General features: G+C 45.9%; 1 protein-coding gene across 15 annotated transcripts in view; it reads right to left on the reverse strand.

Annotated features, from left to right (window-relative positions):
* Positions 1 to 17,652, reverse strand: part of ITPR1 (inositol 1,4,5-trisphosphate receptor type 1) — a 183,626-nt gene that overhangs the window by 38,625 nt on the left and 127,349 nt on the right. For all 15 annotated transcript variants that reach the window (XM_056337551.1, XM_056337552.1, XM_056337558.1 and 12 more), the window contains 4 exons: positions 8,214 to 8,394; positions 7,342 to 7,595; positions 2,373 to 2,573; positions 184 to 294 (listed from right to left, as the gene is read on the reverse strand). In XM_056337551.1, coding sequence (XP_056193526.1) covers positions 184 to 294; positions 2,373 to 2,573; positions 7,342 to 7,595; positions 8,214 to 8,394 — 747 coding nt within the window. The remainder of the gene's footprint in view (positions 1 to 183; positions 295 to 2,372; positions 2,574 to 7,341; positions 7,596 to 8,213; positions 8,395 to 17,652) is intronic.

A 17,652-nucleotide genomic window follows, 5' to 3' on the forward strand; every position in this document is an offset into this window, starting at 1 on the left:
GCTGCCATTTAAAAGAAGAAATACCCGTGACAAACAATGTTTGGGCACTGCCTCCAGCTCGCTGATGCATATAATTTTTTGGCACTTATGAATATTGGGATATAATAAACACCCACATAATTCCAACAATAAAATTATGTTTCATCTTACTGTTAACGCGGATCACACAAAGTATTCACTTGCCTTCAGTTCCAACACGAGGTCCATCCTCTTCTTTCCCAAAGGGTTGATGTCATTGAGAATTAATGCTGTGATGATGTCAATACCGTTGGATTCGTGAGTAGCAATGCAGTTCTGTCCAAAGAAAATTCATCAGATTTCACCAATTGTCTACACTAAAAATGCAGCCTAGGCTGGTGACCCAGCCAGAACAGAGGAGTCACCTCTTTCATCACCTCGTAAGCTGTTTGAGATGGATAACTGAACAGAAAACTTCAGTCAGTGGAATAACAAAAGATTAAGGCGTTTTGCTTCAAGCTTTTCCTCTCATCAGCCATGGCATGTCCTACTGAAACCACCCAGCCGCAGGAAGCAGAAAGCAACACAGTTGATAAACGAAGCATTTAGATGCCAAAGCATCCAGGCTGAGCACACAGCTAAGGAAGAACACTGTTTTACTAAGATTAGGGAGAGTTTTCTTTATTTTACATGTACCAATCAACACCTACTTCAGTCCTGTCCAACCAAAGAATGTGAGTTTCCATAACCTCCTTGCTTACCCTTTAACCCTGCTTTTATAAAGGTCTATACTAAAACGTACAAACCCACGGTAGCTTGCTGGCTTCAAAATCCAGAGCCTGGCTCTGCTGCTGAGCTCCACTGTGAAGATCCATACCGCTGTCTCAAGGTTGTTATTCTATCTGATACATACAACGGAGAAACTGTCAGTGATGAACGGATGTGTACAGCCTCATGTATCTTCTTGCATAGATAATGATTTCATAGTTTAGATTTCATCTGAACATCAGTCACCCCCACCACTCTTTGTTTAGCTTTGCTGTAAATTGTTTGAGTGTGCAAAGAAAAAGCACTTCAAAAGACAGATAATCTCGAAGACTTTTTCAAAGTCATATTCCAGGCCTTTCACACCATGCTGTAGTTCAAATCATATGCAAATGGAGAAAATAAGCAGATATCCATGTCTGCAAGTGCCTGAGTTTGCTTGTTAGAAGGGTGACACCCACCCTGAAGCACAGGACATACAAGGTCATGCCAGCCCAGCGGCACAGTGCTCTGACCCACACCGTGAGCACGTTACCTGCTGAGTCAATGCCACAGAGTGGCCAGTTTGCAAAACTATTTTGGGGCAGCGATCTCTTGCGTATGGTTTACCCTAGACATTCAGACTGCATTTGACTCATTGAAACAGTTACAGCAAGGGTCACATTTAGACCAAAAGTAGAAGAAATGGGCCTTATTGGTACGATGCTCTAAAACACAGCTGTACAACCTGCTGGAAGGTGAAGTGGCGGAGTGTGGCCCAGCAGGACAGCCGCCCCTGCCCTCTGATCCTTCCCACAGAAGCAAACTGTAATTCTTGAGCACCCAAACACTCCTGCTTACGTGAAGTATCTTCCCGTATTTCTTGCCCATCATTCAACTTTCGAGGCACAGAGCTGACCAAGTCCATCTGTGGGTCACTAACTGCTTTATCGAACAGGATTATTGTTATTCAGTTATGCCTTCCCTGTAACAGGATTACTTCAACGACCATTCTTGCTTTAAAACAGTTACTCCAGCTTGGAGCAGAAGGTACCACTGACAGTGAGCGTGGTTTGGGGGGAGCTGGACAGAGGCTGCCTCCCCCCCAGCAGACATGGCGGTCCTCCCCAACACCCAACCCATCCTCATCAGGAACCACCACCACATCCCCGAGCAAGCGCATGCACAGCTGGCAGCAACATGCACCTGGTTCTACACACAGAGCTACACCTGAAAACAACCTCAACGCGGTTATCACCTTCAGTAATGAAGCTACAGAGCTCAACCTTCTCCCTTCAGGCTGGGAGAAGGGGCACGTTCCTGGCTTCACTTGCAACAGGCAACACAGCTTGATTTTAGCAACATTTTTACTATGAAGTTCAAAAATTCCTCACTCTCCCTGTCTGTCAAGTCTAATAAAACAACTGAAATCCTAGCAAAGCAGGAAAATCTCTACTGCTTTGAGTGGTTCAACTCCTCAGAGGGGGCCCCAGGAAAGAGAAGTCGATTGTATGAATTTATAAACAAAAAACCCCAAACAAACCAAAATCCCTTTGCAGGGCAAGTCAAGAGTGCAGCGCTGTAAGACAAACGAGTCCGCAGATTGAGAGCCATGAGCACAGCGCAGTGTAGGGGAAAGGGTGATGCATTTTACAGCTACGGAGCGTTACCTGGTTCTCGTGGCAAGGCCCCTGACAGTACTCGGTCAAACTTTCCAGCGTCTGGTTGATTAGTGCTACATTTTTCTCATTTATATACAGACCAAGAAGTCCAAGTCCACCAGTTGTGCTTCCACAGATACAGTCCAGAAACTGCAGCGTCTCACACACCAAGTTGTAGTTTGTCTTGTTGTTCTGGCAGCGTAGGAAATTCTGCAAGGAGAGTGTCAAAGCCAGGAGGGAAGGGGGAAAAAAAAACCCAAAACCCAAAGAAACATAAAACCCGATGTTTGGATCATAATATTTTATTAAGTTCATCAATGCACAATTGCACTGTGTGGTATACTGCTCTAATTTCACTGGACCCTCTACAAGCAATTGAAGCCTCTTTCAGGGCTTGCTGGCAACACACCTCTCTTGAGAGAGAAGCCTGTGGGCTTCAAATTTTACAGAAGACAAGGAGCAACAAACCAAGAGCATCGCCAGAGTGCTGAAACCCAGCACAGAACAGGCTATTCTGCGGAGAGAAAGCTCTGCCAAGCCTGGAAGCTTCCCTGCAGCCTGCCTACTAGATCTCACTGCTAACCATCACCCGAGGCTCTCCTCCCGAGACCTTTCCCCGAGACACAAGCGGCAGTTCCCTGGCTCTGGCTTCACAGCAGCACAACCTGCATGGTGGCGAGGAGGCATGACTGCATGCCTTGAAGGAAGGCGGCCTGAAACACAATTCTCTCAGTCGCATTTCTTCCCACATAATTATTGTAATCCCTGCTTGAAGCTGCTGATTAAGAGCAGCTCCTCTAATGAAATGCCAGACTTATCAGCATGGATTAAACTTGTTTCCACTCTCCTATATTCCAAATACATATAAAAAACCACCAACCCAAACCCAACCAAAACAAAGGAGGACAATTAATGAAAAACAATTTCCCAGTGACTCAGATGCTGTTTGTCAGCGGTGTGCTGTAAAAACGGACAGCCACTACCACCTTCTTTTCCTCAAAGTTTCAGCAGGAAAGCGCCTATCCAGCTTAATTCTAGCAGGTTACAAAACATTTCAAAAGTGGAAAAAAAACCCCTCAGATGAACAAGATGCATGGGACTATGGAACCAGCAAGGTATTTTCTGCCAGCCGGCAGAGGAGCACTGTTAAATGCCTTTAGTGCCTGCATCAGACTAATAAGTCTTTTAAGGCAAACAGACAGAGAAATTGCCAGATTCAATTGAAGGCTAAGCTAAAAAACGGAAAATGCTGTCTATGAATGCAGACTAAAGGTGACAGTGATTCAGCACATTTCAACTGATTGCTCATTTAGCAACCTGACTTTTGATTAAGTTGTCAGAATGTAGAAAGGTTGACGCTACAGAAATTGGAGCTCGTGCCTTCCCTCCAGGAAAAAAGCAAAAATAATGGATAATACCAAAAGTGATGAAACAAAATGCTCCCCAGCTGCATTACAGCATTTATTCTGATTACACATAGGTTTATACCAGCCTTAGCTTCTTGATCCAAAGTCAATAAACACAAAGGAAAGAGGAGGAATGAGGCACAGGAGGCAGAAGGACAATGTTACATGGCTAAACAAGGGGAAGGAAAACACTAGAGAGTAAGACCCTGCTGCACTGTGAGAAACTGCCCCAGTGAATGTCTGTTGTCGTCTCAGCCACCAGAGATCAAGCTCTTAATTTTCCATCAACCAGAGCATCTCACAGGCTATGTACAGGAACACAACTCTTCAATACTGAACGTGCCATCCTACTGCTCGCAGTGGGAACGAACCTGAGGTATGCACCGTCCCCCCTGTCGAATTACTGAATCACTCCTGCACCATGCAGAGCTCTGTTCCTGACTACCTTGGCTCTGCCTGCAGCAATTACAAATAAAAGAAACAGATCCCTGGGGACACAGCCTAGGTAATGTCCAATGTTAAAAGTTGTATCAACTCCTGGGTTTTTTTGCACAAAATTAGTATTTAACCTACCAACTCACATCTTTAATCCGAGCGTGAGTGGCCAGTATATTACTACAACATTTTTATTTTGCAAAACAAAAGAACTCGAGTGTTATTTTTGCCACGAAGGTGGGATCTGTGAGGGTAAGGCTGAAGCTCACGCGTGGCTGCGGTGCTGTGTTGGGCTGCTGGTCCCACCGGCCGGGCCCTGGCTCGAGGGCACCGTCCCTGCCCCGGGAGCCCCCGCTGCTCCAGCCAGCGCGGCTCTCGTGCACAGCACCGCGTGCTCCACTCAGCTTGTCACAAGCTTCAGTCCTCGTGACTGATTCCGGAGTACACAGGGACACCTTCATTCAGAAAAGAGTCGGTACAGAAAGGACCCCCTAAGGAAGCTGGTGGGGACGTGGCCTGTCCAAACAGGCTGGCTACAGCGGTCCGGAGCCAGGACAGCTTTGCTTCCAAGGCTCAGCTCTTGCCCACAGCTGAGGGTCAGACCTAACGCAAGTTTAATAACAGCACCCAAGTATCCGTGTGCTGAGAGAGAAACAGAGTACCCCGCCGTAAAATTTGATGCTTTCAGCCCAAAACGAGTAACAAAACATACTTCAGCATCCACCCGTCTGTCCCACTTCTTGCATTTACTTGCATGGATGAACATACTACGACTCCTCCCCCAGACCCACAGAGCAAGCCTGAGGGGGACAGCACCCTGCGCGCACGCAGTGCCGAACAAACTGCAGTTTTATCTGCCAAGGGAGTGGCCAAGTGATGCAAAAGGCACAGTATTGCAACATCCCAAGCCATTTCACAGACTTCCTCCTCGTCTAAAACAACTATCAACGCTTACAGCTGTGACTTGCATTTTCCTGCTTTTGCACAGCATCAGGCTACTCACAATTGGTAATGGTTGTAAAATGCCTGGTTTGACAAACCCGTGACTGCATTGGGCAGGTGATCCCTATTCACTTCCAATTCAAATCTATTTTGCACAGTTTTGGAGCAGTCAGTCCATTGGCAATATTGATAAGGAGCTCAGTTACAACATACTAGCTGCAGACATATAGATTTTGAAGCTTCAGATACTCCTGCCTCCCCCTCAGGGCTGAGGGAGAAAGGCAAGCATCAAGGCGGGCAAGCATCAGGAGAAGGATTATACTTGAAAAACTGTTCCTCCCATTTTTTTTTTTTTTTTAAATAAACCAAACCTACAACCTTTTTCTCGGAGAGCTGAATGCAACTACCTGCTGTTTGGGAAATCTAATTGTTCAGGATGTCGAACAGCTCAGGCCAAGTTTCTGCACTGGCTTGAATTCAGTTTTGCTCCTATAGCTCTCAGTGCCTAGCCAAAGACAGCATCAGCAGGATCATGTGCGTGCGGTTTGGACTACTGCCACATAAAACTGCCATCCTACTTGTCTCCGACATCGCTAACGGCATGAAAATTGTTTGACAAAACAAAGATCAAATAGTTTTTTGAAGAAATTAGGAGAAACCCTGATGTATGTAACCTCAGCACCTATAAAATGCTAGAAGAATTACATGCTCCCAGCACAGAACCACTATCGTACAGATCTGATTTCACATACTGCCAGCAGCAGGGCATTCCAGTTCAGCGGAAGTGATTTGGCAGGTCTGAAAAGCACTCACGCAGGGTCCCACACTGCTGGCGTGCCATGTAACAATATGCAATCAAGGCAATTATTCCTCCTTTATGAGGGCATTTAGTACATTGTACTGCATCTCACTAGCTCCTCGCTTGCATTCAATTCTAATCCAGCGGCAGTGGCTACACCAAACAAAAATCTTGTTAATTGCAGTCCATTTAGTAAGCAAAAATCTTATCGTTTGTGGAGGCACGTGCTAGATAAGATTACTAACGTACAAGTTCTGGGCTCGCTATTTAAAATTGCACAAACACATCCCGGAGTGTCACAGGACAGCCGAGGTTGGCAGGACCTCTGGAAACTGTCTGTTCCTACCCTGCTCGCCCTGCCCTGGGGTACCACTGAGCAGAGCCTGGCTCCGTCCTCTCCACGTCCCTGGGTCAGGTATTTATACGCAGGGTGAGATGTCCCCAGCCTTCTCCTCTCCAGCCTGGCCTCTCCCAGCTCCCTCTGCATCTCCTAGCCCATCAGATGCTCCAGTCCCTTAGCCATCTTTGAGACTCCCTGCTGGACTCTGGAGCCCAGGACAGAACCCAGCACTCCAGAGGGGACCTGGGGCATCACACCAGGCACCACAGACTTGTGCATATCCAGCTTGTCTAAACGGTTCCTAACCCCATCCTCCTCCACCAAGGGTAAGGCTTCCTTGCTCCAGACCTCCGCTCAGGTCTCAGAGGCCTAGGGTTTGTGAAGGACAGTCTTACCAGGCAAGAGCAAGGTCAAAGTGGCACTGAGCACCCTCACCTTCTCCACGTCCTTCATCACCGGCACCTCTGGCCCTTTCAGCACCACACCCATGCTCTCCCTGGTCTCTTTCACTGTGGATACAACCTAGAAACCCTTCTTGCTGCCCTTCACCAGATTCGGCTCCAGCTGAGGCTTTCCTGATACCAGCCCTATGCGTTCAACTCCACACACATGAACAGACCCATGAAAACCCAGGAGAACCTGTTCACTGGAAAGCCAGCAAATGCTTGAGGGCTGCTCAACCAAAGTCCCAATGCTCTCTTTACTTTCCTACATGACTTTTTTTTTAGTTTCCTTTCCTTCCCCTCTCAAAAGTAGATCAGTAACTTCCCAGCAGAACACTTACTTGCTTTAAGGACATACTTTTAAAAAGCCACATCAAGTGTTGATCCCACCACCTTCTATAAAAATTGAAAAGACCACTGAACACTGGACAACCGGACTTCCCTGTCTGTCCAACAAGGTATAAATACTTCTTTTGGATTATCTTCAAGGCCCAAACCCCCCAAATCGGTCATGTATCCATTTAAAAAGGCATGGGGTTAGTGAGACGAAGGGGCAGCAGTGACAGCGCAAGGCGACACGAGCACGTTGGCTCAGGAGGGAACCAGGCTCTACCTGCAAATCCCGATTGTGGTTTTCGCAGAGCAGCTGCAAGAACCGGAGGATGGGTTGCATTATTGAGATCACAGCACTCATCTCCAGGTCATCTTTGCTCTTGTCTGCCGCAGACTGTGCTCCTTCTCCTGCTGAATAATGGTCATCAGGATCAGCCTCCCTCCGGTAAGTGTTGTAAGCCTTCCTTGTAGCTGCAGAGGCCTCCAGCAACTGATCCCGGACCTCCTCAGTAATTTGGGTCATAGGCTCTCTCACTAAAACACATAAGAACAGATTTTCTTTCGGCAAACCAAATAAAGGGGACCAGAAAAATCTGTTCACACATCTCCCATTCATTTCACACGCAGGCCAGCTACTCATCATCAGCTCTGTGGTAAGTACGTTTAGTGTGACATGAGGGTCTGGAGTTTAGAAGGATATCATGTTATGCTCTTTGCACCTTTTATGCAAACCACATCGAGTTACAAATTCTGGTATTAATTGGTTAGAGCACACACATTTAGCACTATCAGGAGATACAGGAGGACCTGCTATAAAGGGAAATTAGGATTTCTCCACTTATTGTTAGAGAAGGCACTGACCACAACCCACTGTCCAGGGTCATTACTACGAATCAGATTAGGGCAGCTTGTCACGATAGACAAGGCGGCAGAGTCTCATCTCAGAAATACTTTTCATCATTTCAATAGCACAATCTCACAAATGGATGAAGAGGGGATGAAGCTCTTGAAATCCCGAGCCAGGGCAGCACTGATCTCTGAACTTTGCTCTGTGGGATCAGAGATCAGAGCATTATTGCATCAATTGAAATGAGTTCAAAACACAGCATTTTACTCCCTTGTCACTTTAGAAACGGAAGAACTGGGGATTACCTCTTTTCCTGCTCGGTACATCTCTGTCTGACTCCTCATCTTTCTTTTTATTTCCTAAGTCACTAGTGTTGACTGTGACAGTAGCCTTGATTTCTTGCTGTGCCACTTTCATGCGATCATAAAAAACCTTAAAGAACTTTTCAGATTTCTTATCTTCTGTCAGTCGGCAGAAGAACGAATGCTACAAGAGAAAAAGGAACAGGATCTATACCTCCATACACAAGTTTGAATACAGATCATTTCACCTTTCGGCACTGCATGATATCCTGAAGGACTGGGAGGTTAGTTTTCAGTAAAGCAAAACCTGGAGCAACAGGAACTCATATGTTATTGTTAAGGCAGCCCAAGTGTCTCAGCTACGTTAACTCCCTTGTTAACAACTTCCAAATGTATTTTTAAAGAAAAGTGAGTGCAGTAAATCACGCTAGCCCTAATACATTTAGGCAGCACGCTTCTCTTTCAGCAACAGAATTAAGGTAAGTACAATGAATTAAGGTAAGTACAATGAATTAAGGTAAGGACAGGACAATGGAATTATCTATAATTTGATTCTCAGTTCAGAAACAAAACTAGTATGAGCCAAATACAGAGGAGGAAGAACTGTCCTGTCTTCCTGCCCTTTAACCAAAGGGATTGTGACTCATAACATGCTATAGTCAATGTTAATCACAGTCCAAAAACGTACAAACAGGGCAACATGAGGAGGGACATTTTGTGCTGATTCTTCATTGCCCCATCCGCAGCAGACTTCTTAAAACTCCTTTTAATCTCTACTCTAACATACCTTTAAGTGATACAAAAACTCAAAGCCCTGACTACTGTTAGGAAGGTTTATTAACGTTGTTCTGCCCATGTGCGCACAGAGACAGAGAGTTCTTCCTAAAATTGAGGAGAATACAAATCATGTACAGGTCAGAAAGCAGCCAACGCAGTGAGTGATCAGGCAATTCCTGATGAAACCAATATGCTGTTACATAAATCAGGACCAGAGCTTAAACATGACTGAAGGATGAACTTGTAAGTGGGTCACCTTATGCAGAGAATTATGAAATTAGTTAGCATTCTGCAGCAGCTCAGGATCCAACAGCTTTACATGATGAATAGGAATGAAGCCTGATTTATTGAACAAACAAATTAAAATGGGAATAGCAATATATCCTGCCCGCTTTTCTGCGAAGCAGAGCACACAAGGCCGTCTTTGGTAAGCCTGCCTTTGATCACTCCCAAGCAGCTGCAGTCAGAGCAGCGCTGAATGACTTTGAAACACTAATAAAGTTGCATCTTTGATTACAAACAGAGGAGGAACGCTACTATTTAAAGAAGCTGGTCAATATTCACACGAGATATCCCTCCCACCACCGCAACACCTTCTACCTGCCCAGAGCATCTCAGGTAAACTTTTATGAGTTTGTTCCTACTTCTAGTGATTAACAGAGAGGAGGGAAATGAGAAAAGCCCAGCAGGGGCATCACACGTTCGCAAAGGTAGACGCCCTGGTACCTTCTCCTGACACCCACTCACACAGTCCAGTAAAGCAGGTGTGCCAGAGCACCACAAGAGGTGCCTTCTACCAAATGTCATTGCAACAGAAACTGTGCCAGGTTCTGTGACATGACACAAGATGATTTGGGTGCCCAGCTTCTTTAATATTTGCAGACTTATTCTCTAATCCAATACTTTTTACCAGGAATTTTAACATCTTCTCATAAAATGCACCCATTAAATAAAACCGCCCTTTGTCTGAATGACACGTAACAAGATTTTTTAAATTCATTTTATTCTAAACTGGCTCTTTGATCTGACCAGACAGAATGCCGTCAAACTGCAGTCATAACCCAGAGATGCCCTGACATGGTCTCCCTGAGCTGCTGAGCAGTAGCCAAAGCCAGCCAGCCCTCTGGAGCACTGTCTGCTGCTTGTTGGCTGCAGGTACAGACAAAGGAAGAGTCTGCATCTAAGTTACACCTTGAAAATATTACATCATGAGCATACCAACATTAATATTTTAGAGATGGACCAGGATAAATCATTGGTTCCAGAAAGGGTAACGGTTTTCTGACAAAGAACATGATGTGCTCGTCAGGCAAACAATGGTTGTCACCTGGCTGCACATCTCAGGAGCCTAGACAGGAGCAGTTTCCCTGTGATGAAGCAGTGGTGAAGGAAAAGCTTTTTTTTAATGAACCACGCTGAAGAAATACCTTGTACGCGACTAATTGTTACTTGCTGACAGGCTTTATTTTTGTCGTCTTTTCAAGCTGCTTAACTGACTTTCCACTGCACTTCAGGGAAAAAAACCCAAGCGCAATGAACATTTCCAGTAAAGCTTTCTTGTGCGTGCTGTGCATACATTCAATGGTTGTCACAAAATGATTGTTTCAGTTTAGGTCAGGATGCCTAACACCTTCACACATATGAATCAACCACATGCCAGCTATCAAAGATACTGTATTTTAAGAGGTGTGATCTTGCAAGTTGTGCTCGAGCAGGTAATTGGTGGTGATGATTATGACAAAAATCCTGAAATTTATTTACAGATAGAGCCTCAAAGCCAAAACTGGGAAAATCTCTTTTTTTAAAATGGACACAGGCCATTTCAGACTGCCGTATGGCAGGGTCCTGGCTCACACATAGACGATGTGTGACCACAAGCAAGGCTGCTGAAAGAACAAGTGTGCAAGGAGAGCAGCCTGGGACAAAGCCAACAGCAAACCTCTACACTCGTGCACGTTTTTGGAAGAATGGTGCTTTTAACACACCACTGACACTGGAGCATTTGACATCCCTAACAAAGCGATGCAAACCCGAAAGCAAAGCATCTTGCCAGCAAGATGGAGGATGGCTCCTCATCTCCCACACAGCCCCTGCGGATGTAGCCACCACCAAGCTGGGATCTGTGATCTCGTCGAAACCTACTGCAGGGCAGGGAACCGTGACCTGTAACATACCCGTACGTGGGCTGCGTCTGGCTATCCCCATACAAGGTACCAGAGGAAAAGCTATGTGAAAGGCAAGGGTGGATATGAGCTTCATCTTGTACCTGAGACACCGGCAGCGGACCAGTTGCCTGCTCTTACAGACAGCTAAAACCACGCAGTAGGAAACTGTATTTTATTTCAACTATGTTTTGTTAATGACTGTTAAGAGTTATTGCCATTAAACAAGAGACACCACATGATGAGCAGAAGATCATGAGGTTTGCTTTATGAATGCCAGGGTCAGCAAACAGCTTTGCAAGTACATGCACCTCAATGAAACGCAACACATTTCCAGAGCCCAGCAACCAGCTGATCCAATGAACCAAGACTTCTCTGCTGCGAGAATCTCAGAGATAATGTGATCACAATTCATTTGACAGCCACAGAATGAAAGAAACCCAAAAACATTCGCATATGACATGCACAAGCTTCTAACACAATAGTTCCGCTCACCACACAGAAGGACATCACACAAAGACTTCTCAATCATTTTTAAAGACAGAAGCAACCACCACCTACACAAACTCATTCAAAACTAATTTGAAGCAATGGAAAGAGCTTTGTTAAGAAATACAAGGGGAAAAATCTTCTTGTGTAGAGGTTTGCAAGTTCAAAGTCTCGCAGGTGACTGGAGAACATATATATTTTTGTGGTGCACTGCTTCCATGCAGATATGAAGTGCGAGGCAAGCAGCGGTATGCTGCTTCTTTTACAGGCATACGATACATCAAGTGTTATGATGAACTTGTATTTGTTTCAAGGGGATAGAAGGAGAACCCCCCCAGCATGGGCATCAGGCATCTGCAAAGCCAAGCCACACTGATTCCTTCTGACACCCAAAGCGATCTATTAATATACCAGAGTAAACCAACTAATAATACCAGGTACCAGGAAACCTGTGGAGTAACTTCCTTCTCCTTCCTTCTCCTCTCCACCACCCAACTTTGCTCAAGAAATCCAACCAGAAACCTCGTGCACAGCAGAGTATCCCACTCTCACCTCTGCCCCTCCAGAATGCTGCATCTGAGCCAAAGGAAACACTGTCACTATACCATCTACGACTTTATTTCCCTGTTTCATGCAAAGTATGTTGCAGAAGAAAAGCTGCAAACCCAGTGACTGATTTCACTGGAAAATAAATCAAGAGTTTAAATTGCAGCTAAAATTGATCAGCCACAGCCTGACCCACCCTTGAGCACAATCAGCCCTCTGCTCTTGCTCATTAACTGAGCCCAAAGTTGTGCTGAAGTATGCATCTTCTTGAGAAAAGCATCCTAACTTCCTTTAGAAGGCACTGGGGTCGATGAACTATGTCTGTCCGTACTTTGTTCCAGTGATTAATAACTGCTAGAAACATGTGAACAAGCTCCTTTTTATGTCACTAACTTCCAGTCACTGATTCTAAATTATTTGTCTCCTCTTCAGCTGTTCCCCAGAACTTGGTATCCTCTCCCCTTCAAATTACTTACACATGCTGCTGAATGTTTACCTGCCTTTTTTGCTAAACTGAAAGTACTATTTTTGCTTGCTGGCTTTTTATTCAGAATTAGTATAGCTTTCTGTGGCGGTTATTTTTTGGCACATTCTTAAATATTGCAGATCATTAACAACCCAGACCGTAGAATCATATCTAAAAAAAATAACCAGCAAAGAGAGGGGAAATTTCCTAGCATTACCACTTCACCTCTTCTCCCTTCCTGCCTTGCCTTCCAAGACCTCTGACATATAAGATGTACATAATATACATTGTTTCCAACGACGAGTGGCAGAGGAGCTCAGGTGACTCCCCAGCAGCGCCGGGGAGGGGGACCACAGAGGCAGGATAACCCCACGACATGGACAAGTGCTCCTTAACATGTCTCACGTACCAGCGATCGCTAGCAAACTGGTTTTTTTAACCCGCAGAGCTGACATCTGCCCTTGGGAGAGTGAAGCCATAAAACACAGCAGGTGGACACCTCTGTGTAAGGTGAACGGAATACAGACCCAGCTAATCCGTTATAAATCTAACCATTCCACAAGAAGTTTAATGATGACCGAGTCTGTGCCCAGTGCAGGGTTGTTAAATGGGAGAGAAAGAAAACAGGAACCAGCTGAAGGCTGTTTATTTCCAGCTCTTGCCTTCTCCAGCTTTGCCTGCGTGTGCTGTCACCTTTGCTGGGAACGCCTTCCTCTACGCTGTCACCCGATAGCTGCATCTGACCTGGAGTCACAACTGTTTTGCCAGCCAAGCAAAGGAACGTCTGTTTGTTCTGCATCAAGCAGCTCAGCTTTCTGCCCCAGACACTACAGTTCCAGGCTGGACTGCACACGCTGTCCGAGTGATCCCGTTGTGAGATACGTAAGGAAAACATCTTTGCCAGCAGTGGGTATAGGATGCATCTGCTCAGACACGTGCTTCCTCCTGCAAGAAGGGTGGCCTGATTTTAGGCAAGCGTTTGGCTGCATTACCCACACAGAGACTGCCGCCATCTCGCAGAGGACGCAGAATTTTCTGGACCGCACCCTCTGTAATTCATAAAGCTCTTTCAACAGACCACAGCTGTTAAGCCCTGCCAGACCATCCAAACAGATCCCAAAGAATTCCCCAGGAAAACAAGTATTTGATTACTAATAAATAAGCGAAAGCAAAGCCCCAGCAAACACCTCACAAATTAAAGCACACTGTTGTCATCTCCCTCCCCATTTCTGTAACGCCAGTGAGCAGAAAACACCCCATGAACTTGACTAGTCAGGGATATTTGAAAGAGGAAAGTCCCTCCAGATGCAAGAGAAAGATCAGCTATCTGGCTCCAGTTCAGGACATTTTATTCCAACACTAGAGAGAAATTATTACGGGGATGTTAACTCGCTTGGGTTATCCGGACAGGCTGCCAGCATGAAATAATGCAAAACTTCTGTGCTACTTGATGCTTGTGGAAAGAACTTGCCACCCCCGTACCGTTTCTTATAGCTGGACTACTTCAAAGCAGCCACATTTTAAGGGGAACTGCACTGCTAACATAAGCACTGAATAAGGTACAAATGCCAACCCCTTACATTCTGCCTCAACATATTGCAAGAGCTTCCACTGCAGAAAATTCAAACCTAGCTTTTTTCTCTCCCCACCCCCATTTATTTTGAATATCACCGATCCCTCTCTTTTCTAGAAATCTTTCATACGTCCTGGCTCGCTGAAGAACCACCACTCTGGGGCGTGAATGATAGATATCATTAGTCTTGCATAGCTTAAGGAAATGGCAGCTAAAGTATTTCATGCTGAACATACTTCACAGTTTGAAATAAACCCATAAGGAAAATCTGCCAGAGCACCTCAATTGCCTGTTTATTTTGCAAACTGTAAAACGTAAACCTTGTCCTGAAAGCAGAAGGGGGACTTCCCAGCTCTGTTTTCCACAAATAAGACAAACTCCTTCTGCCATGGGCACCCAGACGCCACCCTGCGAGGCTCTGCTCCCAGCTGCAGACCCTGCCCCGCCTCACAGAGGATGCTCTGGAGGGCTGCGAGGACCGGCCGCGTGACAGCTCGCCTTCCCCCAGCAGCTCCGATGGAGGCAGCCGCAGGACTGCACTGCTGAGGTCAGCAAGAGCCCTTACATGCTACACCTTCTCCTACTGCAACACCTCAAAGCTCGAGGCGATTTTTAAAGTCATTTCACAAAGAGGAAAGTAAGAATAAACCTCACAGAGATACGGTCCCCTCATGCCCTTCCAGAGCCAGTACAACACCCCGGGGCAGTGAGGGGACATTGGATGACCACCGCGAGGTGAAGCACGCTGGGGAACGACAGGTAGAAATGCAACTGTTGGGCTTGGGGTTTAAAACCCCCTGCAGACGGCACAGATGGCCTCCAAAGCGTGGGAGACCCAGGGGCCTGACCTGCTTTCAGCATGGAGCTTTATTTGAGTTCCTCCTGCGTGCAAGTGGGAGCACGCACCCGCCGGGTCACCCAGCTGATCTCCGCCGGCTCCTGCATGGCAGGAGCACGAATCCCACTTCCCTACCGAACCAGCTAACTCTGTGTAGGTGTGAGAAACAAGGAAGTCTGCAGACTCCCCAAAAGAAAAAAAAAAAAAAAAAAGAAAAAAGTGTAAGATCTTCTTGAGAGACAGAGGAATTAAAGAAAACCATAGCAACAAGTCAGTCCACCTACCCAAACCACCCACCCACCACCAGTTTCATTTGCTGACGCACATCAAAAACAAGCTGGCTCCTACCCGCTCTGGAAGGTGAGCAAGCCCTGAGAGCTCATTAAATTCCCTCCTCAGCTACTCTTGTATGCCTGCAGCTAGTGAGCAAGTGGGATATAAATAGAAGTTATATAACATCGCTTTGTTGATTCCTGTGCTTACCAAAAAAAAAAAAAAAAAAAAAAAAAAAGGCAGCATGACCTTGTTTTTCATAGCTTGCCTCTGCCTGCTTGCAGAGAACTTTAATCCTGCTAGGGATCATCTTAAAAGTTTATGTTGGACCTGGATCCCACGGAGAGGAGCAGGGAGAACTAACGATCTATGTGCCTGCTCCTTAGAGGCGCGGGCTGCCAGCTGAATGCCAGGAGGATTGCCACAGCTCTGTGGTACCCAACAGCCACCGACCACACAGGGCTGCCCCGACGGGGGACAGGCGATGCTGCTGCACCCTGCTGTAGCACCTCTCTCTCTTCTCCCCACCTACATTGCTCAATCGCAGAGATGGGCACAAAACCTCCCTGTGGGCAAAAAGACTGAAAGGTGCTACAGTAAAGGAACACCAACGGCCCAAATACACTTTCAAACAGTAGTAGCAGCTGCAGCTCAAGTGGGAAGAATACGTGGATCTTACAATCTCACCTCATCCACCCTTTTCTCAATCTCACCCATGCATCTAACTGCCCCAATAAAAATGCAATCATCTCTGCAGGAATGATTCCTCACAGCTCTTGGTGCTCTCCACGCATTATTAGCAGAGCTTGCTCGTTTTTAACGTGGCGGTATCCAACAGCTAAGCGAGGCTGAGGCTTCGGTGTGCTCAATACGTTAAAATACATGTGAAAGAGACAGGGTGCTCCTACGGGCTGGCCATCTTGAGTCTCCTCACGTGCTGTGGATCAACAGCGCATCAGGATGCAGACTTCCTCGGCGCTGAGTTAATTGCTAGTGCAGGTTCTGTGCCTTGTTGGGAAGGTAACTGCACCATGAAGGAGGGTCTGGATTTGCAGTGTGCTTCATTTTGGGGAGTTCTTTCACAAAAGGACAAGATCACTGCCCACAGTGAACGTGATGGTTGATGTAGGTCCTTATCGCATTTACTTTTTTTTTAATGTCACATTCCAAAGTAACATAGTCAGAATGGAAAAAAAAAAAAGATTGTGTATTTTCGCTTGAGAAAAACTCATTAAAATGGTGAAAGACATAGGTGATTACTTAATATGTGCTGACAGCTTGCTGGTTTTGCAAAGTTTCCTGAAGGGGTATTACTGACACTATGTAAAAAAGATATAACATCTTATATCAAAGAATTCTGCCTGTTATAAACAAACAGTAGAAATTTTAAGAGACTTCATCAACTGTCAAAAGTTCAAGTGCTATTTACAAAAGTTTAGCAATCCAAAGATATTCTTGCCTCTGAAGCATTTACCGTCACTTATGATTTTGTGTGCTTGCAGGTTATCTGTGACTTGAAAATTTTGTAAGTAGAAAATCTGGCTTAAAAACTCCAAACCACAAACCCTACAGCACTACTGTGCCACTAAATGTACTTTTTATACCACCAATACTTCTGTAACATTTTGTAAAATTTTCTCCCAATTTTTAAGTGCTGTTGCAGTCACGGAGAAACAGAAACTAAGAGTTTTGGCAATGAAATAGGGCAGGACACATTTAAGCCAACAGGGAAAACGAAGAATAAAGCTGGCTGACTGGCTGGTTCCAGCTATTGCACTGTTGGTCTTTTTAGAGTCACCTACCCTTCCATTTCTGTCACAGCCAAGGCTCCAGCAAGCTGAAGGACACAGAGCTACTGTGCCCAGCCTGAGGGGGACAGGCACAGGCCGCGAGCCCTGTCTCCCTGCCCTGGCTCGCTTGGTTCTGCAGCTCTCCTATGTGCCAGAACACAAATGAAAACCTGAGAGCTCTGGATTCAGTTCCTTTTGTCCATCAATTCTGCAACTATTTAATAACTATCGATCATCTCTGGACAGTCCGAGGCACTGAGCTCAGCAAAGGAGACCGCTGTTCACCACGCTGGAGTCTCCTTACTGGTGGCAACGCAGGAGGAGAGATGATGAAGTTCAAGTCCATGGATGGTGCAAGACAGAGCTGGGGACAGGAGATTTGTGTTGGTCCAGCATTTTACCCAAACCAGTATTTCCTACTAAACCAGACTAATGAAGAGCTCGCTGCTGTGGTTTCTGGCATCTTGCTTGTTCAGAGCCCCCCCGGCACTTCTACAAGGGCTGCAGCCCCTAACCCTAACGAACACT

This window comes from Falco biarmicus, chromosome 4 (assembly GCF_023638135.1).
Source record: "Falco biarmicus isolate bFalBia1 chromosome 4, bFalBia1.pri, whole genome shotgun sequence".
Lineage (NCBI taxonomy): Eukaryota > Metazoa > Chordata > Aves > Falconiformes > Falconidae > Falco > Falco biarmicus.